General features: G+C 42.3%; 1 protein-coding gene and 2 pseudogenes across 1 annotated transcript; 2 read left to right on the top strand and 1 right to left on the bottom strand.

Moving 5' to 3' along the window:
• Window positions 1–3,244: 3,244 nt before the first annotated feature.
• On the top strand, window positions 3,245–20,453 carry LOC119251261 (protein MEMO1-like; annotated as a pseudogene).
• Window positions 20,454–20,721: 268 nt separating this feature from the next.
• LOC119251259 (ras-related protein Rap-1A-like) lies at window positions 20,722–24,800 on the top strand (annotated as a pseudogene).
• A 903-nt stretch (window positions 24,801–25,703) lies between these two features.
• Window positions 25,704–26,702, bottom strand: LOC119253197 (E3 ubiquitin-protein ligase RNF152-like). Its single transcript, XM_037520812.2, is given in 2 exon segments — window positions 25,704–26,257; window positions 26,260–26,702. Coding segments are annotated over 2 exon segments (609 nt in total). The 5' UTR covers window positions 26,438–26,702; the 3' UTR covers window positions 25,704–25,826.
• Between the last annotated feature and the right edge of the window lie 970 nt (window positions 26,703–27,672).

The following is a 27,672-nucleotide window of genomic DNA, read 5'->3' as shown; positions in this document are numbered from 1 at the left end:
GGGAGACCTGTTGCCTTTTATATGATTCATAAACAGCATATGCTTCTGCATGTGTGTTAACTATGCATCAAGGTTGCATGTTATTTACTGCTCTCCACGCATGCACACAATATCCCAAGGCTTCGTGTTAGCTACTGGACCACCTGTGCTGCAAGGTCACCATGAAAAACAGCCTGAGAAAACTCTGTAAGTTTTTTCACTTGCCCTACAACTTTTCCTGACTTTAAGTCTGTTCTTCATGTTTTATGTATGTGTGTGTGTATATATATATAACATATATAACCACATATGTAAAATATATATATTATATATTTATATACATACTTTGTTGCACTCTCTTGATTTTGTTTAAGATCCTACTGAGGTTATTTTATATATATATATATATATATATATATATATATATATATATATATATATGGTAAATGGTTTTCTCAGGCTTTTCTACCCTCCCACCATTAGGATTGCCCCTGCCTGATGGGGCACCTGCAGTTGTTACATTGTTGCAAACTGTCTTGTTTACTTCTGTGGGCCATGGGAGGAGTGTTGAGATAGTCACCAGGAAGAGAAGAAGAAGGATAAGAGGCAGGAGAGAAAAGAGGAGAGAAGAAGCCAGAGAAGTCCAGAGTGAAGACTTGCTGGGGGTTTGGAGGCCTGCTGGCCTCCTGACCCCCTGGGATCTCTGCCTGCCATGTACCTGGTTGCTGTGATGCATGTAAATCTTAATAAAAGCCTGAGAAAGCCACTGAGGGTTCCAGGACTCCTCTTTTACCCATCTGCCAGATTATAGATAACCTGCTCAGTGCCTATCCTGCCCCTACTATATATATATATATATATATGTGTATATATATATATATATACATATATATATATTTTACATCATTGCTCATTTTTAAACAATATTTGCTTCCCCCCCACCAGGTGTAGTCCCCATAGAATTTCCTTCACCAATGCACCCGTGCACCATCACCTCAGTCCCCTGTGCTCCTCCCTCCCTCCCTCTGATCCTTCTCCCTCCTCTTCCCTTCATGTTGTTGGTAAAATGAGTTTCCTGTAGGCAGCAGCAGGTTGTACTTTGTTGTCAAATCCATTCACCCCACCTGTACCTTTTAAACAGTGAACTCCAGCCATGTACATCTAAGGTGATTATTAAATTAAGTGCTTATTGCCAGTTCATTGTTTTTGTTTCTGTTTTTAGTTTGTCTTTTTATTTGTTGACATCTTCCTTTTATATTTTGTTAACTTCGTCTATGGTGTTAATCTCTTGATTTTGTTTAAAGTCCTACTGAGGTAAGTTTATGATGGATATTTCTGTGGCCCATTGTTGTTTCTGGCCTCAGTGTGTTCTGAGGGGCCACACTGTTGCTCTCCGTCTCCTCCTGTTATATGCCTTAGGGATCTGGAACTTGTACATTTCTTGCCCTGTTTCTTTAAAATACCCCCTTTCGCACTTCTCTCGTGTGCAGTTGGTGTTAATAAATTGAGCTTTTTCCTCCCAATGAAGCTCCTCACTTGTCTGTCTTGAAGGTTAATCTTGCAGGGTAGAGGATCTGGGCCGGACATCTTTATGCTTGAGTACTTTAAACATCTCCTGATACTCTTTTCTTGCTGTAATATTTCTACTGAAGGCCTCTGACAGTCTGATTGGTTGCCCTGTGTTACTCTCAGTGTTTGTAATAATTTTCGTCACTGGCTTTCAACAGGTTGGTCGTGTTTCTTGGTGTGTGTTGGTCTTGTATTATTTTGTTTAATGAGCACATCTGTTTTCCAAACTGAGAATGTTCTCTGCAATTATTTCTTTAAATAAATTTTCTATAACTTTTCTTTCTCTTTTTCTCCTGGGACCCACATAATAAGGATTTTATTTCTCTTTAGGGTCTCCCAAGGGCTCTTACACTATTTTCATTTTTGTTTTATTTGTGTATTCTCTGATATTTTGCTTTTGAACTCACTGATTCTCTCCATTACTTGTGTTTGTCTGTTATTGAAGCCCTGCATTGTATTTTAATTTGGTGGTAATATTTTGACTCACTGGTTCTAACGGTAATAGTCTCATATTTCCTCGGTCTTTATTCTGTTCCTGTTTTACATCACCCATTTTATTTATTTATTTATTTTTTATTTTTTATTTATTTTTTATTTAAGTTCAGTATCTTTGTGATAACTGTTCCCTTGAACTCCTCGGGGCAGGTGCCACAGCTCTGCTGGGCTGAGGCTTCTCTCAGGGTGTTTGTTCCATTTGTGACTTGTTCTTCTGTCTCTTTATTGTAGTGTTTATAGCAGGGAACAGGGTTAAAATACCCCTTTGTACCTGTTCGGGTGACTGGAGAACTATTACTGACAAGGATTAATAGGGCGGAAAGGACCTGAAAGTGGGGAGGCGGGCACTGAAGAATCAGCTCCAGTGAGTGTCAGGGACTCAAGCTTCCTCCTGTGCTGTAGGTACCAGAGTTGTAGGGAGGGGTCCAGTGACCTACTCCTCCAGGTCAACTCCTCACCTTAAATATCTTGAATAACTTTATGCTAACCTCAGCCTCTACGCTAAGTTTGAGAATGTTACTCAGTACTGGATATACACTGTAGTTGAGACAGGGCTTTCCAGTGCACAGCGTACTCCTGGGTTGCTTTCTCCTGGCATTAAAATGCAGTTGATATTAAATACCAGTTAATAGATGTATTTAGCTGTGTTTTGACCCTGTCTGGGAAAGGTGAGGGCAGTTATAGAAGACGGGGGTATGTGAGGGTGGAGAGTGGGCGGGTAGGGGGAGTAAGGAGATTGTATGATGGCAGATGTTTAGAAGATCACAATCTCGCACTACAATAACAGCTTGTTATAGGAGAGACCGGTGATCCCATCTGGCTCTTCCCCCCCCCCCCCCCAGTTTGGGCTCCAGCTGTTCTATATTGGGAGCATCAGTGTCATCAGTCATCACTCTGCACCCTGCTACTGTGGTTCTCCAATAGTGCAGCCCCTGTCCTGGAGGCCAGCTCTGTGTATCCCCTCCAAAGTCCCCAGTGCTGGATCTCCAGAGTCCCTAGGGTGATAAAGCCCATGTGGAGGGTCTCTGTACAGCAGCCGCCCTGCCTCCATGAGTTGTATCCCCTGTATCACCACACACACATTTCAGTTAAAGATTTCCCCACCCAGTTCTGCTGGACTTTTGCTCCTGTCGCATGCTGCAGGTGTCGGTTTATCTCTCAGGGGATATGAATTTGTTCTGCTGTAATTTAGAGTGAACATATGAAGGAGGTGAGCCCCATATCTTCACTCTACTGCCAACTTGCCAGGCTCTTCTTGTCAAACCCTTTAACCACATTCTGGGATAAGCTTGAGGTTTTCGTTTTTTATTATATTGGTTTGGTGTTTTGTAGCAATTACGTTGGAAGTTAACGCAAGCTTGATTTACTGGAAAAAATTCTACTTAGTTATTCTGCACAATTCTTTTTATATGCTGCTGGTTTGGATTTGCCATGTTTTGTATTTCTTGAGCTCATATCCAAAGAAATATTGGCCTGAGTTTTCTTTTCTTAAGATAACTTGGTCTATTCTGGTATCTGAATAATATTGGCATCACATAATGAATTGGGTAGTGTTACCTCCTCTACTTTTTGGAGGTGTTTGTAAAGAATTACTATTTCTTCTTCTTTTTTTTTGAGTTGTGTAGCCCTTTATTAGCAACTAAAATAGAAGGTATCTGTTGTATAACACGGGTAGTATTGACTATAACTGGAGATTTATTATATTCTAATACAGATCATTTATAAATGCAATTTCTTTATTAAAAAGCTTTCACCCTTTTTTTGTTTGTGTACAATTTGCAAAACTATTCTGAAAGCAGAATATATATGCACAAGTCTGCAAACCGTGCAGATTTAGGATATGGTAAATGCTTTACAAGTTACTTTCAAATATCTGTCTGCCACAACTGGCCCTTTACATTGTCATCTTTTTTGATCAAAATATTTTTATGCAACCTTTTTCTACTGCCCTAAACTATAAAGCATTTTTAATGAGTTGAAATTAAGGAAGGACTACACCTACTAGAAAAAAAGAGATAAAAGTCTTTCTTGATGTGCACTTTCCAGTGTGGATATATATAGAACACCTCTCTATGACCTTCGTATTCACCAAAAGATTGATGGAAAACTATGGAAAACAGGAATGTTTGAACACATGTCTCTGCAGACAGATGAAGATGAACACAATATTGAAATGCATTTGCCTTATACAGCTAAAGCCATGGAAAGCCATAAGGATGAGTTTACCATTCTTCCTGTACTGGTTGGAGCTCTGAGTGAGTCGAAAGAACAGGAATTCGGAGAACTCTTCAATAAATATCTAGCGGACCCTAGCAATCTCTTTGTGGTTTCTTCTGATTTCTGCCATTGGGATCAAAGGTTCTGTTACAGTTACTATGATGAATCCCAGGGGGAGATATATATAGATCAATTGAACATCTAGATAAAATGGGTGTGAGTATTCTAGAACAATTAGATCCTGTATCTTTTAGCAATTACTTGAAGAAATACCATAATACTATATGTGGAAGACATCCCATTGGGGTGTTATTAAATGCTATCACAGAGCTCCAGAAGAATGGGATGAATATGAGCTTTTCCTTTTTGAATTATTTATTCTGTAAACATTTGGTCCAGTTGGACATTTGGGCCAGCGCTTTATATATGGGTAGTTTTTATTTTATTTATTTTTTTAAAGATTCATTTATTCATGCATACAAGAGCCAGGGCACAGGCCAGAGACAAGGCGGGGGGTGTGGGGGTGGTGTGGGTGTGAGAGGACTCACCAGAGCCAGCGCAGGGAACAGAGCAAGCAGACCGACTGAAACACTGCCTAGGGGAGCAGCCGGCGAGACAGGAGAGGTCTGCCTTGCCATGTGGTCTCTCCCTGGCCGGCAGGGGACCAAATGCGCACTGCAGAGGCTGCAGACCACCCACAGTGTGGTGCTCAACCCCCTGCACCACCAGGGAGGCCATGGGTACTTATTAATAACTGATTCAATATTTTAATTGATTATAGCTATGTTCAGATTGCCTGTTTCATCTTGACCTACTTTAGTAGTTGATATATTTTCTAGGAATCTGCCTTTTATCTAAATTTTCCAATTCTTGGCATATCCTATTTCATAGAGTTCTTTTAATTCTCTTTATTGGTTCCTCTTTCACTACAGACATGAGAAATTTGATTCTTTTTTTATTTTAGTATGTCTGCTTGAAAATTCGTCAGTTTCATTCAACTTTCAAAGGAATGCATTTGACTTAGTTATTTTAATGTATTGTTTCTTGCTGGAGACCAGCCCCAGCTAGAAGTTGTGTCAGGGGTCTCGGAGAGGAGAGGACGGCGTCGGCCAAGTTTTCTCTCGGAGGACTGAGGGGAAGTGGAGCGAGGTAGTGGTGAGGTAGACACAGACACCTTATTTCGTGCAAGTATCTCCCTACTGAGGGTCTCAGCGGGTCTTTATTTATACCTTAAGGAGAGCGGTGAGATGACATCAGCGTAAGCATTGAAGCAGAGCAAAGACAATCAATACATATTTTCTCATGATCATGTGAACACCCCCTTTGCTTTACACCTGTAGGCCATTTCTTTGGTAACCTAAGTACAATTAGTTTCCTAGGTATAGCTCATTTACTGGCATGATCAATCATACAAGACAGCTGTAGAGGCAGGACAGGCCACAGTGCAGGTTTTCTGATCCCATGCAGACTAGGTAAAGGAGCAGTCAGAGTCCTCAGTGGTTTTGCAGGTTTTTATTGGGGTTCAGCAGGTACATGGCAGGCAGGGGTGCTGGGGGGCTGGGAGGCTGACAGTCCTCCCAGCCCCCAGCAAATCTTTACTCTAGCTGGGCTCTCTGGCGTTCTCTGCTTCTGCTTCGGGCTTCTTCTCTTTCGGCTTCTACTGCCGTCCCCGTGACACCACCCTTAAAAGCACAGTCTTAGCACAGGTGTACCCACTTCAGGTGCCCGCCATCAGGCATGCATTCAGGATCACAGGGTTCCCTCATCTATCCTGATGGTGGGAGGGCAGAAAAGCCTGATACCTTTTACCTTACCCTACAACAGCACAACATTTGGCAACATTTAAACTTTCCCGATTACCAACGTGGGTGTAAAATTCCTATTCTATATTTGTAGTGTTGGGTAAAAGGTATCAGGCTTTTCTGCCCTCCCGCCATCAGGATAGATGAGGGAACCCTGTGATCCTGGGTGCATGCCTGGTGGCAGGCGCCTCAAGTGGGTACACCTGTGCTAAGACTGTGCTTTTTAAGGGCGGCGTTACGGGGATGCCAGAAGCCGAGAAAGCAGCAGCAGAAGCCAAAGAGAAGCTGAGATCACCGGAGAGCCCAGATAGAGTGGGATTTGCAGGGGTGCCGGCCCCCCAATACCCCTGCCTGCCATATGCCTGGTGAACCCAATAAAAGACCTGCAAAAAAATCACTGAGGACTCTGACTCCTCCTTTACCTGGTCTGCTGGATCAGAAAACCTGCACTGTGGCCTGTTCCTGCCCTTACAATTGGCGTAAGTCGGCAAGATGATCCATGCAGACGGGTATTGGAGCCCTCCGAAGACTTGGAGGGACTAAGGAGTAACAGTGTTTGCCTGTGATGACACTGGAGGCGCCATGGCAGCACAGGAGAGGGACAAGGTCCAGGAGCTACAGGACAAGACCTGGCATGAAGGAGACGCCCAAGAGAACCAGCCAATGACACCCGGAAGGACCAGCCAACGACACCTGAGGCAGCAGAATAGCTGGGGAGGAGAGGACCTCGATTCGGAGCTCGCCAGTGCCGATTCAGGGAGAGGCCAAAAGACTTAGACTGATGGACTGACAATTGAACTTGGACTGACAATCCCGCCAGAAGGCGGAGGCCCTTGCAGGTTGATATGTTTTGGGACCCTGGGGGTGGAACAGTTTTGTTTGTAAACCCCAGGAGATGGGAATCTAGGGGTGGCCAGTGGGCCTAGATGGCCAAAAGCAGCCTGTGTATGCCCAGCAGCCAGGTGGAGGAGAAAAGTCAACTGAGAAGGCAAAAGCTGGTGCTGATGCTAAATTGAGAAGCCCTGAGTGGCTGTTAAGCAGCCTGAGTATGCTGAAGAACTGTGAGTCTCGTAAAATCACCTGTGGGTGATGCCCTGTTCATTCTTGAGTGAGGGTGAGTGAAACTGAGGAACCCGTCCTTAGGGGGCAGGTGGGGAATGTGGCTTGGGGTGGAGCCCAAGCCAAATGCAGAGTTTTGATCCCCGACCCAGGTGCTTGTGCAGTGGGTTGGCTTGAGTGCAGGGGTCTGCGAGTCGCATGGGTGGCTATGAAATCCGAGTGTTGGAGCGACTGCAGACAGAAACCCTGAGGGTTGGCGATTACCCCCAACAGAATAGAATTGCCAATCCCAGAGCAAGTGCATCCTGGGGGTGGATGCTGTGTGTGCCTTGTAGCCGGGACTACAGCCAGAGAAGGCCAGGAAGCCTGACGGCCCCCGGTGTGTTACAGTAGATGCCGTGAGTGATTCCCCTCCCTCGTATGAGCAGTGCCTTCGGCAGCAGATTTGGTGGCTCATCTGCTGGTACCAATAATTGTCTTTTGCACTAGGTTGGTGCCCTGCCTGGACTTATTTGTGTTCCATTATATTTTGTTATATGTGATGTATTTGCTTTTGTGGGCCATGGCTGCATTGTTTGTTTGCTTAGAAAATTGTATATATATGTAGACTATATGGCAGAAAACCCTGAGGGGGTGGACTGTAGGTGGGGTAAAAGGTATCAGGCTTTTCTGCCCTCCCGCCATCAGGATAGATGAGGGAACCCTGTGATCCTGGGTGCATGCCTGGTGGCGGGTGCCTGAAGTGGGTACACCTGGGCTAAGACTGTGCTTTTAAGGGCGGCGTCATGGGGATGCCAGAAGCCGAAGAGAAGCTGAGATCACCGGAGAGCCCAGATAGAGTGGGGATTTGCTGGGGATTTGCAGGGGTGCCGGCCCCCCAGCACCCCTGCCTGCCATATGCCTGGTGAACCCCAATAAAAGACCTGCAAAAAACCACTGAGGACTCTGACTCCTCCTTTACCTGGTCTGCTGGATCAGAAAACCTGCACTGTGGCCTGTTCGACCCTTACAATATTCAATTACTAAAAATCAATATATATCCTAGCACTCAATTAACTTGGTTAATATATTAATTACTTCAAGGTGGTCTAAAACAGTTCATCAAATCTACATAAGTTCTACTGAAGTCTAACTCTTAACTAGAAATTCCTAACCTCCACACGGCTTGCGAACTATTGACCTCATACACCAGGAAATGTATTGTTGCAGCAAACAGGTACGCCCCAGGTTAGGCTATGTTTTCCAAGGACAGCTGGTTCAGGGCAGCTTGTTCTCCATAGTTCTCAGGGCGGAAACATTTCTTTCCTAACTATACCTTTAACAATTTTTACTTCTTTAGTGATAGTTCATGCGTAAGAACAATAAGCCAATTGTCACCTGGGTTGGAATTACGTTTTCACATGCCAATTAATAACTAACTTCAGCATTAACCAAGAACAAAGAGGAGAGCTTTAGCAGGCGTTGCCATGGAGACTCCCTAGTTCAGATCTTCTTGGGAAGTGCAAGAACTCCCCTCCTCTGGGAAGTATAATTTTCCCTCTTCAGGGGAGCACAGGAACTCCCCTCTTCTCGGGAGTCTCTGCCAATGCCTGGACCTTGTCAAGAGACAGCATGGGAGGCGTGGCCCGCTGCAGTTTCTCTTTTCTTTATTTCATTAAATTGCAACCTATTCAATTTTTCCTTCCTTTACTTCCTTTACTTTTAGCTTGCTCCTCTTTTTCCTTTGATTTAAAGAGGATCTTCTGGTAATTGATTAGAGAATTTCCTTTATTAATGTACTCATTTATAGCTATAAACTTCCTTCTAAGCCCTATTTTAGTGACATCCAGTTTGACATGCTATTTCTTCATTTTCATTATTCTCAAAGTATTTTCTAATTTCCCTTTTGATATCTTTCTGATCTTTTGGTTATGAAGAAGTGCATTTTCCAAATATTTGTGAGTTTCCCACATTTCTTTTAGTTACTGAATTTCCTGTCCTGTGAATGAACATATATTATTTTTGTCCTTTTAAATTTATTAGTTTTGGGAGAATGATGTCACCAACATGGTAATATAGAGAGGCTGGGATCAACCTCTCTCCTAAAAATAACTAAAAAAGGACTGATAATGGATCTTTAGCAAACCCAGATGCGTTGAACCAGCCATATGACACCAGCAATTCTCCAGGACACCCAAGAACAAAATGGGGAAAAAAAACTGGTGTCCATTCTCCACAGGCACAGGCCGAATAGGGAAGCCCAGCCCATCATGCCGACTACATTTTAAAGCCCAAACTGGGTTCCAGCCTGGTACCCACAGTACCCCACCCTATTACAGCTGGAACCCTCAGATACCCACAGGTGAGCAACCCAGGTCTCAGGAATGGTTGCCCGATCCACAGGAGTGGTCAGAACTTTATTTTAACCTTTTTTATTTTTCTTTTCCATGAGACTCAACTAAGGAGTGGTGGCCTTCTGGGAGGTGCATCCCACTCAACCCTCTGGTACCATGTAGTATATGAGGCCAAAACACCAGCCACCAGCACCTGTTGAGCAATGAGCTGCAATCTTGAAAGACCAAGAATCAGCCACACCACTCAACCAGCCCATGCTTCCAAGTGGAACAGGCTAAACCCAGAACCTTGCAATTGCTTGGCCCTGCAGTTGTCCCTAGCTACACCAGGAAATGCATACACCAGCAGACAGGGCCCCAGCTGAGACTTGCAGTGCTAGGCCCTACATCATGGGTCTGTGAATACCCCAACGGTCTGGTCTCAGGAAGCCACAGGATTCCCCTGCCCAGACTGCCACAAAGACCCAGACAGATACAGATCTGCCCACACCAAGGTGAGAGCCCTGGGACATCCCGCCCTCCAGCAGCAACAGTCTGGTCAACAGATACCATGGGAAACCCACACCGAACCCACCCAGCTGCAACAGCAGGCCAGGGAGCATGTAGACCCTCCCACTGTCCATGAGAAGAGGCCCAGTAGGTGGGAGCTGAAAGCAGAGCAGCAGGAGCATCAGCACCCACCTGCCACCCAGGGTGGCCCAAGTTCCAGGCAGGTCCATACTCACCCTTGTAAAAGCAAAGGGAAGTCATGTCAGTGGGCACCAGAGGTCACATGGCCCTACCCCAAGAACAAGCATGAAAGAAAACAATGAGGAAAAAGAAATATACAAGTGATGAAGCAAGTCCTCTTGGGAACAATACACCACAGAAAGAAAATCAGCTTCCAGAACCCAACACACTGATATGGAAGAATTCCTCAAGTTCAATGAAACCAAGAGTTGGTTTTTGGAAAAATTGACAAGCCTGTAGCTATTCTGATGAACGAGAAAACCCAAATCAATACATTCAGAAATGAAAAGGCACAACTACAGCATTTAGAGCAGAAATAAGAACTATTACAAAAGTCTCTATGCAAATAAACTGGACAACCTAGGAGAAATAGACAAATTTTTAGACTCATACAACCTCTCAAGTAAAACTAGGATGAAATAGACAATTTAAACAGTTCATTCACAAGGGTTCTCCCTGGTGGTGTAGGGATTAAGTATCAGCACTATCAAGCTATCACCACTGCTGCCTGAGTTGGCTCCCTGGCCAGGAAACTAACCCACATGGCACAGCAGACCTCTTCTGTCTCACCTGCTGCTCCCCTCAGCAGTGTATTTCAGTGGATCTGCCTGTTCTGCAACCCACTCTGTCTCTGGTGAATCCTCTCATCCTTCCGCACCTCTAATCTACACTCCATTTCTTCTATGCATAAATAAATCTTTTTTAAAAAAATAAGCTCAATCACAAGAGTTAAAATTTAAAGAGCAATAAAAAGCTTCCCCAGTAACAAAAGCCTAAGACCAGATAGCTTCTCCAGTGAATTCTATCAAGCCTTCAAATATCTAATACCTATCTTACTCAAACTCTTTAAAAAAAAAAACTTGAAGAAGGAGGAAAACTCTGTGAAAGGATTGGCGTGGTAAAGAAAACGAAAGCCAGGCTAAGTTTCTCACAGGCAGAAAATTTATTGCACTCCCGGGCGAGGTTTGCTGACCCCCACGGGGGTCGAAGAAGTAGCACCTGTTGGGGATAAGGGTGAGCTTTTATGGGGCAGGGACTGGCCTTGGTGGGAGTTGGAGAATGGGAGTTGGAATTGCTTTTTTTCTCTCGGAACTGGTAGTTCTTTCATCGCAGCTTATCAGGCCTGTGCAAATGGGGCAGAGCCAGCTCCCAGGATGCAAGTAGCAACAGTTTCGAGTTTACCTTTCTTTTCTTTTCTTTTCTTTTCTTTTCTTTTCTTTTCTTTCTTTTCTTCTTTTTCTTTTCTTTTCTTTTCTTTTCTTTTTTTTCTTTTCTTTTCTTTATTTTTACATCATTTTTCATTTTTGTACAATGCATGCATTTTCATCTTTGTTATAGTCCCCATACAATTCCCACCCCCCTTATTTTTACCCTAATCCCTCCTCCCCCCATATCCCCTATAGTGTGTCTCTGGTTTATAGTTGCTTCTTGATTTTGATTTTTACTTTATTATAATTAGCCTTTTCCCTGGTCCCTTATTTAGGTTTTCTAAATTCCTGCTATGAGTGAAACCATCCAGTATTTTTCTTTTTCTTTCTGGCTTATTTCGCTGAGCATGATCCCGTCCAGCTCCATCCATGTTACTGCAAATTGCATGAGTTTATCTTTTTGAATTGCTGAATAATATTCCATTGTGTATATATACCACATCTTCTTGATCCAGTCATCTATTTTTGGGCATTTGGGTTGTTTCCAAACTTTGCTATTGTAAATAGTGCTGCTATAAACATAGGGGTACAGGTGCCTTTTGAATTAATGTTTCTGTGTCCTTTGGGTCCCTTTTCTACTCCTTCTCTGCCCCCGCCTTGACCTTACACTCTGCAATGCATTCTATGAGGCATTCTACATTACTCTACTACATTCTACATTACCCTGATCCCAAAACTGAACAAAAATAGTAAAAAAAATTACGGACCAATATCTCTGATAAATATAGATGCAAAAATCCTCAACAAAATCCTAGCATACTGAATACAGAACATATCATGGGAATCATCCATCACAATCAAGCAGACTTCATTCCAATGATGCAAGGCTTGTTCAACAAATGCAAATCAATCAATGTTATTCACCAGAGCAGCAAAAAGGAAAATAAACACAATATGAACATCTCAATAGATAACAAGCAGTTGAGAAGATCCGACATTCACTATTGATAAAAACATTTTAAAATGGGAATAAATGGAACGTATCTAAACATTATAAAAGCCATATATAACAAACCCACAGCCATATCATACTCATTCTGAAAGCATTCCCTCTAGGTTTAAGAACAAGACAGGGATGTTCACTATCACCACTATGAGTCAACATAGTATTGGTAGTCTTAGTTGAAGCAATTAGGCAAGAAAAGGCCATAAAAGGGATGCAAAGTGGAAAAGAAGTGAAACTGTCACTATTTGCAGATGACACGCTAATATAATTAAAAAAAAACAAAAAACCATCTAGAAATAAATGAATACAGTAAAGTGGCAGGATACAAAAGCAATACATAAAGATCAGTGGCATTTCTATATGCAAACAATATGTAATAAAAAGGGAAATAGGACCTCCCAGTGGTGCAGCGATTGAGCGCTGTGATGCAAAGCTGCCTGCAGCCTCTGCAGCTCCGATTCGATCCCCGGCTGCCGGCAAGGGTCCCACATGGCACAGCAGACCTCTCCTGCCACGCCCGCTGCTCCCCTCAGCAGTGTATTTCATCAGTCTATCTGTTCTGTTCCTCGCTCTGGCTCTGGTAAATTCTCTCACCCTCCCGTGCTTCTGACTATACCCAGGGCTTGTATAAATAAATAAATAAATCTTTAAAAAAAAAAAAAAAAGAAGAAGAAAGGGAAATAAAGAATACAGTCCCACTTACAATCTGCCCAAAAGAATGAAATACTTGGAAGTAAACTTAAAAAAGGAGATGAAAGACCTATGTATTGAAATCTATAAAACTCTATTAAAGGAAATAAAATGATGGGCCTCCCCTGGTGGCACAGCAGTTGAACGCCATGCTGTAAAGCTGTCTGCAGCCTCTGCAGTGCCGGTTTGATCCCGTCTGGCTGGCAAGGGTCCCACATAGCGCGGCAGACCTCTCCTGCCTTGCCTGCTGCTCCCCTTAGCAGTGTATTCATCAGTCTGCCTGTTCTGTTCCCCAGTCTGTCTCTGGTGAATCCGCTCACCCTCCTGTGCATCTGGCCTGTACCCTGGTTCATGTATAAATAAATAAATAAATTTTTAAAAAAATAAAGAAATAAAAGGAGACAAATGAAATGGAAATATATCTCATGCTCATACATTGGAAGAATTAACATAATTAAAATGGCCAGTTTACTCAAAGCAATTTAGTGCTTTAGTGCAATATCTGTCAAAACACCAATGCCCTTTTTCAAGGAAATAGAAGAAACAATTATCAAATTTGTATGAAACCCAAAAAGGCCCTGAATATTTAAAACAATTCTGGGATAAAAGAAGAATAATGGGAGGGGGTCTCCCTGGTGGTGCAAGGGTTTATGTCTCAGCACTATCAAGCTATTGACAGCCACTGTGGCATGAGTTTGATTTCCGGACAGGGAGCTGGCCCACATGGTACAGCAGACCTCTCCTGCCTTGCCTGCTGCTCCCCTCAGCAATGTGTTTAGTGTTCTCCTCCCCACTCTGTCTCTGATGAATCCTTTCAACCCCTTCACCTCTCGCCTACACCCCAATTCTTGTATGCATAAATAAATAAAATAAATCTTTAAAAAAAAGAAGAATGGTGTTATCATACTTCTGTATTCAAGTTGTCTTACATGGCAACAGTAATCAAAGCAGTATGGTACTGTAACAAAACTCAAATCATTGGAACAAAATTGAAAATCTAGAGATAAACCCATACAAATATAAGAATTGAAATAATAAAGTACTTGAAAGAAAATATAGGGGACACACAGAGGACATCTACCACAAAGATATATTTGGGGACTCAAAGGGAAGCAAAAGCAAAATAAACAAGTGGGACTATATCAAACTTAAAAGCTTTTGTGCCTCAGAAGCAAACATAACAAAAACAAAAACAAACCCACAGAATGGGGAAAAATAGTTGGATAGCACACATCTGACAAGGAGCTAATCTCCAAAATTTACACAGTTCTTACATAATCTGACAAGATACAAACAACCCAATCAAAAAAAAAAAAAATGAGCAAAAGACCTAACTAGCTGCTTTTTTAAAGAAGACATTCAGGGAGAGGGAATCCACTGCCTGGGCAGACCTGGCAAGCAGGGAGTGCATCCTGCATCGCCATTTTAGAACAGGGACATTTCTTCAGTAAAGACTGCTTGAAACCCGCAGAAGGCTCCAGAGGAGCCAGAGGTGAGCTGGGAAGTTCACCCATGCCAGGCCCCTTCTGGCATGCAGTCCTAGCCCAGAGGGGGAGCGGGACACACTGCCGAAGCAGACCAGGCGCCCAGGGAGTGCGTCCTGCGTCCCACATCGCCATTTTAGAACAGGGACATTTCTTAAGTAAAGACTGCTTGAACCCCCCAGAAGGCTCCTGGAGGAGCCAGAGGTGAGCTGGAAAGTTTGCCCACGCCAGGCACCTCTGGCCTGCAGTCTGAGCCCAGAGGTAGAGAGGGAACCACTGCCGAGGCAGACCAGGTGCTCAGGGGAGCATGTCCCTGCATTGGCATTTTAGAACAGGGAACTTTCTTTAGTAAACACTGCTTGAAATCGGCAGATGGCTCCCTGAGGAGCCAGAGGGGAGCTGGGAAGTTCACCCAAGATGCCAGCCAGTACCAGCAACACAGTGTCCCAATGCATACGGCAAATTAGAAAATAGACAGTAGGGAGTAGAAAAACCACACGCAACCCAGCAACTCCTCAGGAAAAAAGCACACCACAAAAAGAAAACCACCCCCAGATTGCAATGACAGTAACTTGGAAGAACTTCTGAGCCTTCCAGAAAGAGAATTTAAAATTTCCATGATTAAAAACTGACAGAAGTCATAAAGGAAAACAATGATAAGGGAAAAATAATCAACGATCAGAAGAATGAAATTGAGTCTTGAAAGAAGGAAGTAAAAGAAATGCAAGGGATCAAAATTAATGGAGGCACTAAAGAACTCTGGAAAAAGCTATGAAAGCAGAATAGATGAAATGGAAGAACGACTAAGTACTCTTGAAGACACAGAAATAAAAAGAACCAAAACAGAAAAGGAAAAAGAAGTACGAAGGAAAAAGACCGAAGAAAGACTTCGGGAATTATCTGACTCCATGAGGAAAGGAAATATAGGAGTTATAGGAATCCCAGAAGGAGAGGAGAGAGATGTGGGAACAGAGAAAATATTCAAGGAGATAAATGAAGAGAACTTCCCAAACCTGAAGAAGGAGCTGAAATTGATATACAAGAAGCAAGAAGAACACCAAACTGCCACGATGAAAGGAAAAATACAGCAAGACACATAATAGTAAAGTTCCCAAGAATCCAGGACAAGGAAAAAATAATGAAGCTGACAAGAGGGAGGAAACAGATAACATTCAAAGGAAAACCAATCAGGCTGACATCAGACTTCTCTGAAGAAACACTACAGGCAAGGAGAGAGTGGAGGGACATAGTCAACAGACTCCAAGAAAACAGATGCCAACCAAGAATACTCTATCCCGCAAAGCTCTCCTTCCTCTATGAAGAAAGAATAAGGACCTTCCCAGACAAACAGAAACTCTGGAATTTCATTACCACTAAACCCCAACTCCAAAAAATACTACAAGGGGTCCTAAAGCCAGAACCTCAGAGGGACGAATAACAATGAAAGAAGGCCAAAAAAAAAAGTTATTAAAAGAATAAACTAAATAAATAAAATCAAAGGAAAGACAAACACAATGCCAAATACAGATCCTAACATATCAATATTAACTCAAAATGTAAATGGACTAAACTCTTCAATGAAAAGACACGGAGTCGCAGGCTGGATTAAGAAACAAAACCCAACCTTTTTCTGTCTCCAGGAAACACATTTAGCTATAAAAGATAAAAATAGACTCTCCTACTTCATGGAGATTGAAAACCACACTACTGGAAGACCACTGGACTAATGAGGAGATCAAAGAAGAAATTGAAAAATACTTTGAGTTGAACAACATGGAGGACACCAATTTCCTAAATGTATGGGATGCAGCAAAAACAGTAATAAGAGGAAAATATATAGCAAGAAAGAACACAAACAACCTAATCTCACACCTCAAAGAACTAGAAAAAGCACAACAACAAAACCCTAAAACCAGTAAAAGAAATAATAAAAATCAAAGCAGAAATAAATGAAATAGAAACTAAAAAGTACTCCAAAAGATCAAAGAAACCAAAAGTTGGTTCTTCGAAAAATAAATAAAATAGACAAACCCTAGCCAGGCTTACAAAGGAAGTGCGGGATAAAACACAAATAAATAGGATCACAAATGAAAGAGGAGAAATCACAACAGACACAGCAGAAATCAAAAGAATAATCAGAAACTACTATGAACAGTTATATGCAAACAAGCTCAACAATCTAGAAGAGATGGACAAATTCCTACAACTCTAGAATCACCCTAAGCTAGATAAGGAAGAAATAGAACACCTAAACAGACCAATTACAAGCAGCGAAATTGAAATGGTAATCAAAACCCTCCCCAAAAACAAAAGTCCAGGACCAGCGGATTTACAAATGAATTCTACCAAACATCCAGAAACAAATTAGTGCCTATCCTTCACAAGCTCTTTCAAAAATTGAGAAGGAAGGGATAATACCAAACACGTTCTATGAAGCCAACATTACACTAATACCAAAACCAAACAAGGGCAACATAAAACAAGAAAGTACAGGCCAATCTCTCTAATGAACACTGATGCAAAAATCCTCAATGAAATTTTAGCTATCAGAATCCAACAATGTATTCTATTCATAAAATAATTCACCACGACCAAGTAGGATTTATTCCAGGGACAGGGGATGGTTCAACATCCGAAAATTAATCAATGTAATCCAACACATCAACAAAAAGAAATATAAAAACCATATGATAATATCAATAGATGCTGAGAAAGCTTTTGACAAAGTACAGCACCCATTTATGATAAAGGCCCTTGAAATTCTTGGAATACAAGGATCATTCCTCAACATCATAAAGGCCATAGATGACAAGCCAACAGCCAGTATCATTCTCAATGGCGAAAAGCTGAAAAAATTTCCATTAAGATCTAGAACAAGATAAGGATGTCCACTCTCACCACTGGTTTTCAATGTAATACTGGAAGTCCTAGCCAGAGCAATAAGACAAGAGAAAGATATACAAGGTATCCAAATAGGCAAGGAAGAAGTCAAACTATCACTATTCGCAGATGATATGATAATATACATAGAGAACCAAAAAAACTCCACAGAAAAGCCAATTAAACTAATCAATCAGTTTAGTAAAGTGGCAGGATACAAAATCAACGAACAAAATCAGTAGCCTTCCTATGCACAAACAATAAATCTGATGAAGAAGAGATCAGGAAAACCATCCCTTGTATTATTGAAACAAAAAAAAAAATCAATACCTGGGAAAAAACCTAACAAAAGAGGTAAAGGACCTATAAAAGAAAAGTTTAAAACACTGTTAAAAGAAATAGAAGAAGACACAAAGAAATAGAACAACATCCCCTTCTCATGGATTGGAAGAATTAACATTATCAAAATGGCCATCCTACCAAAAGCAATATACAGATTCAATGCTATTCCAATAAAAATTTCAATGACATCCTTCAAAGAAATAAAACAAATATTGATGAAATTCATATGGAGCCACCAAAAACCCCTAATAGCCAAAGCCCTCCTGAAAAAAAAAAAAAGAAGAAGGGAATGGAGGCATCACAGGCCCAGATTTCAAACTACACTACAAAGCCATAATAATCAAAACTGCATGGTACTGGAACGACAACAGACACCTGGACCAATGGAACCAAATAGAAAACCCAGAAATAAACCCACAGATTTATAGTCAACTAATCTTGACAAGGAGCCAAAATTATGCACTGGAGCAAAGAAAGTTTGTTCAACAAATGGTGCTGGGAAAACTGGGTTGCTACATGCAAAAGAATGAAACTTGACTACTACCTCACACCATGCACAAAAACCAACTCAAAATGGATTAAAGAACTAGACATAAGACCTGAAGCCATAAAATATATAGAAGGAAGTATAGATTAAACACTACATGACATGTACCTCAAAACATCTTCACAGACACATCACCCAAAGCAGTGATAGTGAAGGCAAAGATCAACAGATGGGACTACATCAAATTAAAGAGCTTCTACACAGCAAAAGAGACAATAGCCAAAACAAAGAGAAACCCCTCCGACTGGGAGAACATTTTTGCACACAATGCTAATGATATAGGACTGATCCCAAAAATCTACAAAGAGCTGATGAGACTCAACAAAAACAAAGAAAATAATCCAGTCAAAAAATGGGCAGAAGAGCTAAACAGAAACTTCTCCAAAGAGGAAATGCAAATGGCCAACAGGCATATGAGAAAATATTCCACATCACTTGTAATCAGGAAAATGCAAATCAAAACTACAATGAGATACCATCTTACACCAGTGAGAATGGCACATATTAAAAAAACTAGCAACAACAGATGGTGGTGAGGATGTGGAGAAAAAGGAACTCTTCTGCACTGCTGGTGGGAGAGCAAACTGGAAAGCTGTATGGAGATTCCTCAACCTACTAAAGATAGAGCTTCCATATGATCCAGCAATTCCACTCCTAGGTATTTACCCAAAGGACACAGAAACATTAATTCCAAAGGGCACCTGCACCCCTATGTTTATAGCAGCTCTATTTACAATAGCTAAGCTATGGAAACAACCCAAATGCCCAAAAATAGATGACTGGATCAAGAAGATATGGTATATATACACAATGAAATATTACTCAGCAATCAAAAAAGATAAACTCATGGATGGCGCTGAAAGGGATCATGCTCAGCGAAATAAGCCAGAAAGAAAAATACCAAATGGTCTCACTCATAGCAGAATTTAGAAAACCTAAATAAGGGACCAGGAAAAAGACTAACTATAATAAAGAAAAATCAAAATCAACAAGCAACCATAAACCAGAGACATACTAAGGTGGGGGGGAGGGGAGGAGAGAGTAAGGATTAGGGTCAAAATAAGGGGGGTGTAATTGTATGGAGAATATAACCAAAATGAAAATGCATACATTGTGTAAAAATGAAAAATGATGTAAGAATTATATAAAATATTAAAAAAACAAAGAAAAAAATTTAGACCAATGGTTTCACAGATATTAATAAGGCACTGCATTCCACCAAAGGATTGACTGCACATTCTTCTCAAGTGCACATGGGACATTTTCCAGGACTGATCACATATCAGGTCACAAGACAAGTAACAATAAATTCATGAAGACTGAAATAATACCAAGTATCTTCTCTGATCACAGTGGTATCAAATAAGAAGTCAACCACAAAGAGAAAGAACAAAAAAAAACTAATATGTGGAGACTGACAACACATTACTGAGTAACTGCTGGATTAGAAAATCAAAAGAAATTTAAAAATACCTTAAGACAAATGAAAATGAGACACAACTGACTGGACCCCGTGGAACACAGCAGAAGAGGCACTAAGAAGGAAGCATATAGCAAGACAGGCCCACCGCAAGAAACAAATGTGAGCTAAAAAAACAAAAACAAAAACAATATTATCTCCCACCTTCAGGAAGTACAAAAGAACAAAAACAAAAATGCCTGTACAAGGAAGGAATTACAGCAGAAATAAATAAAATTGAAATTAAAAAATAGTCTCAAAATTAACGAAACCAAAAACTAGTTCTTTGCAATAATCAACAAAATAGACAAACCTCCAGCTAGGCTCACCAAGAAAAGAAAGGAGAAAACTCATAGATAAAATCAGAAACCAAAGAGAATTTAGAACAGACAGACATCTCAGAAATTTAGAGAGGAGACTACTATGAACAGTTGTATGCTTGCAAATTGAATAACCTAGAAGAGATAGACAAATTCTTAGAAATATACATCCATCTGATAATCAGGAAGAAATAGGAAACCTATTGTTTTGCAACCACCGCTGGGCAAGTAGGTTCATCGTCAAAAAAGATAATTTTGGAGCCTTCGTTCAATTTTTACAGGCCTTTAATGCTGAATCAGTGGAGAGACAAGCTTTCTCTCTCAGTGTTTCTCTGGCTGTCTCATTCCCGGACCTTCTCTGTAGTCCCTCCTCACAGTGACGCTGCCCTTATAGGCCCTCCCCACACATGTCCCCATCTATAAGCGCATGCCGCATGTCCTCTGGGCCCAGGAGTCCGTAACTACAGGTGCACTCCTAAGACCGCAGGTGCCAGTCATAGATGCTAGATGCTATTGGTGGGAGGGCATAAAAAGCCTGATAACTTCATTTACCCTACACTTATATAGACCAATTAATTACAAAAAATAATAATAATAAGCCCAAGGCTAAATGGTTTCACTGGTGAGTTCTACCAAATCTTCAAAGATGAACTGTACGGAAGATGGAGCGGCTCAGGCTCTTTTTCGCCTCTACAACTACCACCTACGACTTTGTTGTCCTCCCCGGTTTGACTACCCACACATGACACATTTTGTTATTGCAACAAGCGCCTGGGAGCCTGAGCATGGGGCATGGGCACCTATGATCACAGACACCCTGGCAGAGAAGCCAGAGACTGAGAGAGAAGAGAAGCAGAGAGAAAATATGGAGACGGCAAAGGCTGGAGGCTCAGTTGCTGCCTGCTTGTCTGCCCATATAGCTGTTCCCCTGCTTCAGCATTACAGGCCAGTCAAATCTACGGAGGGCTCCAAAATTCTTCCCTGTTTGCCCAAATCAACAATGAACCTGCCCTGCCTGGGATGGTTGCCCGTTCTCAAACTCTTTCAAAAAATTCAGAAACAGGGAATACTTTTAAACACACTTTATGAGACCAACATCACCCTGAGACCAAAACTAGACAAAGACACAGCAAAAAAAGAAAAGTACAGATCAATGTCCCTCATGAACATGAAAGTGAGCAGAGCATGAAAGCGAGGGGAGATATTATGGTTGCGGGTTCTCACCCAAGCCCTCATAGTCACAAAACACCTCGCCCTCCCCTTCCCGACCCCTCAGAGGCCACCAGGCACCCTGAGCAATGCTGACTAGAAAGGAGGCTTCCCGAGAGCAACAAGGCAGAAACATAATGTAGGACAAATTCTGGGTGAGTTTTGCTTCCAGGGACACGAAAGCATCGTACTCTATTAGAAACCACATAGAATAACTTAGGCAAGAAAGGAAATGTGAACGCTACGTGGGGAAAGTCCCTGAGAAAACGTGGGGTTTCCGCGGAGTTACCCTGCGGAGAGGGACGGGGAGAAAATGAATTGAAAGGCTGGTTTCGGTCGCCCTCTGGCGGCAGGAGAGACGCATCACATACACCCCCGAAAAGCAGACCCCGCGGCGCGTGGACACCGGAGACCAAGAGACCCTCTCGGTGCACCCACCCGCCAGAAGCTGTTCCTCCACGCTGAGCGGGGGGAAGGGGGGGTGGGATTCAAAAGCTCAAGAACAGCAGAGACAGGTGAGACCCGTTCAACAGCTCTCCTCACCACCGAAACCAGAACATACACGATGGAGCCTCCATGACAGAGTCACAAAAATTAAAACCTGCAATCAGAGCAGTAAGGAGGATAGAACTAGGTCCGAAATGGGAAAGCCTTGACCCAGAAAGAGGAGTTTCAGAAATTAATAATCTTTGCTGTTGTCTTGAGGACATGATGTAGCAACAGGGACAAAGGACTGGATAGGTTTTTAGATTGTTTTTACTGGTGGATATTAGCAAACAAGGCAGGGACAGTGAAGTACAGTCATCCCCTATGGAGCACGTGTTTGACAACAGTCATGTGAGCTATAAAGATAGTAAATAAATAAGATGAAAAGCCTCGTTTACCATCCAGGAGACAGACAAAGGGCTCAGCAGGAATGTGTTTGAGATACATGGAGTCACAGAGGGAATGAGGGAAAAAACTTCCTAATGGAAAGACATTAACCCAGAAGGATGTGGAGGGTGACTTCCAAGTCCAGTGACACACAGGCGTGGAGAGGTGGAGAGGCCTGGGGTAATGAGAACAGGTGGCAAAGCAAGCAGGGACACATGAAACTATAGGGTGAGGGACAGAGGTCTCATGAGGACTTTGGGCTTCATTTTGCAGTGAGTAGGAGCCATTATGCAGGTTGAGAATAAGGAAAGTAACATGAACAGTTTCAAGGGTTAGAAAGAATGCTCTGGTGGGAGAAGCTCTGGTTGGGCTAGAAGGACAAAAACTAGAAACACAGATGACATGGGCCAGACCTGATGGGACCAAAACTAAAATAGGATCGGGGGATACAGTTAGAGAGATGTGAGGAAGTAGGTATAATTGATGTTTTCCATCGGTTGTATGTGAGAGAGGGAGAGGGCAAAGGTAAAAGATACTTGGGAGAGCAAGGGTACTGATTCCAGTCACCAAAAAGAGCAGGCCAGATGGAGGGACAACAAAAGGAGAAAGAGAATATTTTCCAATTTAGCTATTTTGCATTTTCTATGAGTCATTCAGATGAAATTTTGCCCTGTATGGTAGGCAGAAGAATGCCCCCACTATGAACCCCTGGAGACTGTGAATCTGTAACCTTACCTGGAAAAGGGGACTTTGTGATTAAGGGGAGTAGAGACATTATTCTGGAGTATCCATGTAGACTTGAAATAGCCACAAAGGTTTTTGTAAGTGAGAGAGAGAAGCAGGAGAGCCAAAGGTGTAATAATGGAAGCAAAGGTGAGATGGAAGTGGTTGCTGGGAGGAGACCACATGCCAAGGTGTGCAGGTGGCCTCTGGAAGCCAGAAAGGCAAGAATAGATCTCCTCTAGAAGAAAAGCAGACCTGCTGACACCTTGATGGCCATTTCAGGTTTACAATCTCCAGGAGTGAATAAACCTAGCAAAGGAAGGTGAAAGACCTATACAACAAAAATTACAAAACACTGATGAAAGAAATAGAAAACACAAAGAAATGGAAAGACATTCCCTGATCATGGATTGGGAAAATTAACATTATAAAAATGGCCAACCTACCAAAATCAATGTACAGATTCAATGCAATTCCAGTAAAAATCTCAATGGTATTCTTCAAAGAAAGAAAAATTTATTGCTAAAATTCATATGGAATCAAAAAAAAAACCTCAAATGGCCAAAGCTCATCTAACTAAAAAAAAAAAAAAAAAAAAGAAAAGAAAAAAGAAAGATTGTTAAAACTGTAAAACAGCTTCTTTTCTGTCATTATTTTTCTGTGCTAGAAAATAGAGCTACTTTTCATAAGTATGTTACTTATTGCTTCTTACTGTTGAATTTTGAAAGTTCTTCATACAGATCCCGTTACTTGTTGTCAGTTATGTGATTTGCGAATATTTTCTCCCAGTCTGTAACTTGTCTTTTCATTCTCTTGAGAGGACCTTTTGCAGAAAACCAGTTTTTAATTTTGATGAAATCCAGCCTAAGAGTGTAATACCTCTCCTCTTTCTAGCTACATACTTCAGTGAGGTCACATTTTCTTTATGTATTTCAATCAGTACAGCTATTTCAGATTGACTGTAGAAGAACATATGACTAAGTTATCTTTATTAAAGAGATTTTTCCTTTCAGCCTCCTGGTGTCTATTGATCTATGTGTCTGTAACTACAAATACCAGAGTCTTTAAATCAGTCTTAAAATCAGGCAGATGGATTTCTCCTGTGTCATTTTTCTTTTTCAAAATTCTTTTTACTGGCTGCCTCTCTTGAGGCCAGGCCCGTTGCCGAGCAGAGCAGGAGCCGCTGGGGCGGGGGGGTCTGGGGGGAGGATACACTCCCAGAAGTGGGATAACTGGATCAGAGGGTGGTCACCCTGTGTATAAGAGTGTGTGTCTCGCTGCACCTTCAATGGCATTGAATAGATTGTCAGTATTTAAACAGACCACATCAGGCATGAGTACAAGCTAGTGGTCTTGGTTCAGGAGGCACGGGGAAGTCTGCTCTAACAGTTCAATTTTTTCAGGAATTTTGTTGAAAAATATGACCCAACGATAGAAGATTCCTACGAAAGCAAGTTGAAGTAGATTGCCAACAGTGTGTGCTTGAAATCTTGGATACCACAGAAATAGAGCAATTTACAGAGATGAGGGATTTGTATATGAAAAATAGCCAAGCGTTTGCACAGTATATTCTATCACAGCTCAGTCCACGTTTAATGACTTACAGGACCTGAGGGAACAGATTTCACAGGTTAAGGACACAGAAGATGTCCCAATGATTTTGGTGGGCAATAAATGTGATCTGGAAGATGAGCGAGTAGTTGGCAAAGAACAGGGTCAGAATTTAGCAAGACAGTGGTGTAACTGTGCCTTTTTAGAATCTTCTGCAAAGTCAAAGATCAACGTTAATGAGATATTTTATGACCTGGTCAGACAGATAAATAGAAAAACACCAGTGGAAAAGAAGAAGCCTAAAAGAAATCGTGTCTGCCGCTCTAGACCCAAAGTAAGCAGCAGCTCTGAGCCAGATTAAAGGAATGAAGAACTGATGCCTAATTGGAAAATGCCAGCATTCCAGACTTCAAACATAAATCTGAAGAGGCTTCTCCTATTTTATATATTATGTGAAGAATTTAGATCTTATATTGGTTTGCACAAGTTTCCTGAAGAAGAAACTGTTTGGTCGGTGTATATCTCTTGGAAAATAAGACAATAGTATTTCTCCTTTGCAATAGCAGTTATAAAAGATGTGAAAATAAATATACTTGACTCTAATATGATTATACAAAAGAGCATGGATGCATTTCAAATGTTAGATATTGCTACCATAATCAAATGATTTCATATTGACCTTTTTATCATGATTCCTCCCTGTAAAGCACTAAAAGTTGAAACATTACACTTTATATCTATAACGATATAGATTATGAAATTTCCCCTCAAACTCACTGCAGCAGATAACTTTTTTGAGTCATTGAGTTCATTTTATATTTAAAAAATTATGAAATATCATTCTGTCATGATATTCTATTTAAATTGTTTGTGCATAATGCTTTGGAAAAAAATGGGTCTTTTATAGGAAAAAACCTGGGGTAACTGATTTCTATGGTTTTTTTTTTTTTTTTTTTTTTTTTTTTTTTTTTTTTTTCTTTGCTGAATTTGTACATGGATTCTCAGGTTTAATTCTACTTGTATACATAGCATCTTTTTTTTAATCTACCACATTGAGAGATCACATTGTATGTACTTGCACAGTTTAACATCTAAGTAGAATATGTCTATCTCATAACGTGACTTTGAAAAATCATAAATTACAGTCCATTTAATAAATGATTATGAGGATGCATGCAATCATCTTCGAAGCCGTTGCCATCAACACTCAGAGTGATCTGCCTGGTGTCGTGTTGAGACTTTCCATTCTGCCCTCCGTGTCTGTCTTCAGGTTAATCAGTGACAGCCCAGAGGCAGTGCCTGGCACCAAATGATCTCTCTCCCCCCCCACCCCCATTTCTCACTGTGATCCCATCACCAACACCTGCTCAACCCCTAGTTGGTACCCACAAGAGACTTCCCTGCAGTGCCTTCAGCCACAGGATATCACAGTGAAGCGCTTAGAAATGCAGGACATGTTGTGCAGCACGATGCCCAGAAGGAAGACCAGGACACAGGCCACCAGGATCACAGTGCACACCCCGGACCAGGTGGAGCTTTTCACCACGCCCCGCCTGTCTGGCTCCTCCTCTGCCACCTCTGAGGGAGCCCCACCTTGCAGAGGCTGCTGTTCGGCGGGAATGGTCACCACGGTGACAGACTTCTGCTGGCTCCCAGGCAGCAGGCGGCAACCCATGTCTCCAGGCAGCAGCGCTCGTTCCTTGGAGATGGGCAGGGGCAGCATGTAGCACCCATTGCTGGGAAGTTTGATGAAGACGGGGGTGTGTTCGGAGGCGTGAGGGATGGCGATGACAGACAGGACCTCGGGGTCATCGGGGAGCTGCGACACGGAGAAGCCTGGGGCAGCTTGGTGATGCCCCGGCACCAGGGGCACCGCACATCCTTCTGGCTCGTCCTCATCTGCTGCAGGCACACCGAGCAGCAGGTGTGTTTGCAATCCAGCAACTTGGGCCTTCGCCGCGGGCTGTAATAATTGAAACAGATCTGACATTCCAGCAAAGAATCTTGGGAGAGGGTCTCCATCCTGGACCAAGAGTTGAAATGCCAAGGCCACCGGGGAGGAGCTTGTTCTCAGGAGCCCTGCTTCCAGGCCTTCCTTCTTTCCAAAGCCTTGAGGTTGTCAGGGGCTCACAGGCATCTAGCAATCAGTTTCTGAATCTGTCACCGAGTCCCTTTCACCCCCTTCTGCGTGATGACATCAAGTGGAAATGGTAGGCGTTGGGAGCAAGAGGCTGACAGGCAGGAAGCACAATTGAGCCTGAGCTTGTTCAGCCGCCTCCCGCAGCAGGCTCGGGCGCTACACCCCGGCGGCCGCGGCAGCATCGCGGGGTCCCGGCGCGCCCGCCACCCGCCGGCCGGACGCGCGCCGCGGGGTGCAGGGCGGGCGCGGGGAGCGCGGCGCGGCGCCCGCAGCCCGGTGCCTTCTCCGCCTCCGGGAGGCGCCCCACCTGCCCCGCCGCCCTCGGCGCTCCGGCCGGACGCCGCCGCCACTGATTTCTATGGTTTTCAAAGCTAAAATATATATATACTAAACCAACTCTAATATTGCTTCTTGTGTTTTACTGTCAAATTAAATTATAGCTTTTATGGATGATTAAATTTTAGTGCATTTTCAAAAAAATTCTTTTCACTGGTTCTATTTCCTTGCCTATCCATATAAACCTAAAAATAATCCTGTCTATAACTAAAAGAAATTTTGCTGGGATTTTTGTTAAGAATTGAGTTGAACCTGTTTATTAACTTAGGAGAACTGGCTTCTCTCCTAAACTGAGTTGTCTAATCCATGAACACTGTGTAACTTCATTTATTTAGATATTCTTTGATTCCTTTATTAGTGTTTTGCAGTTTTACAGCATAGAAATTTTGTGCATTTCATTAGAATTATACCTAAATATTTATTTTTTAAATCCACAATGTATTTATTGGTATGGTTTCCCACTTATCTTGATTTAGGGATTCTAGAGCTGCTTTAATCTGGAGGAGCACCTTCTATAAGACTTCTGAGGGCTGGCAGAGCACGGTGGAGCAGTCAACTACAGACCTTCATCTGTGCCTGACTAACAACCTGTGTCCTGAGCATTTTGCACCAATTGTCCAGAGCATGCGCAGTGTTGCGCAACACGTGCCATCAGTTAAGTTCGCTTTGCTGTTTCACTTTCTGAGAATCACAGGTTTTTCCTGTTAATCAAATGAGACTGGGCGGTACGATGGGAGGAGCTACCAGGATATAACAAGAGAACCACAAGAGAGTAAGGGGG

The sequence above is a fragment of the Talpa occidentalis genome, unplaced genomic scaffold (genome assembly GCF_014898055.3).
Source record: "Talpa occidentalis isolate TD23 unplaced genomic scaffold, MPIMG_talOcc4v2.1 talOcc4.2, whole genome shotgun sequence".
NCBI lineage: Eukaryota > Metazoa > Chordata > Mammalia > Eulipotyphla > Talpidae > Talpa > Talpa occidentalis.
This window is presented reverse-complemented; position numbering and strand designations above follow the sequence as displayed.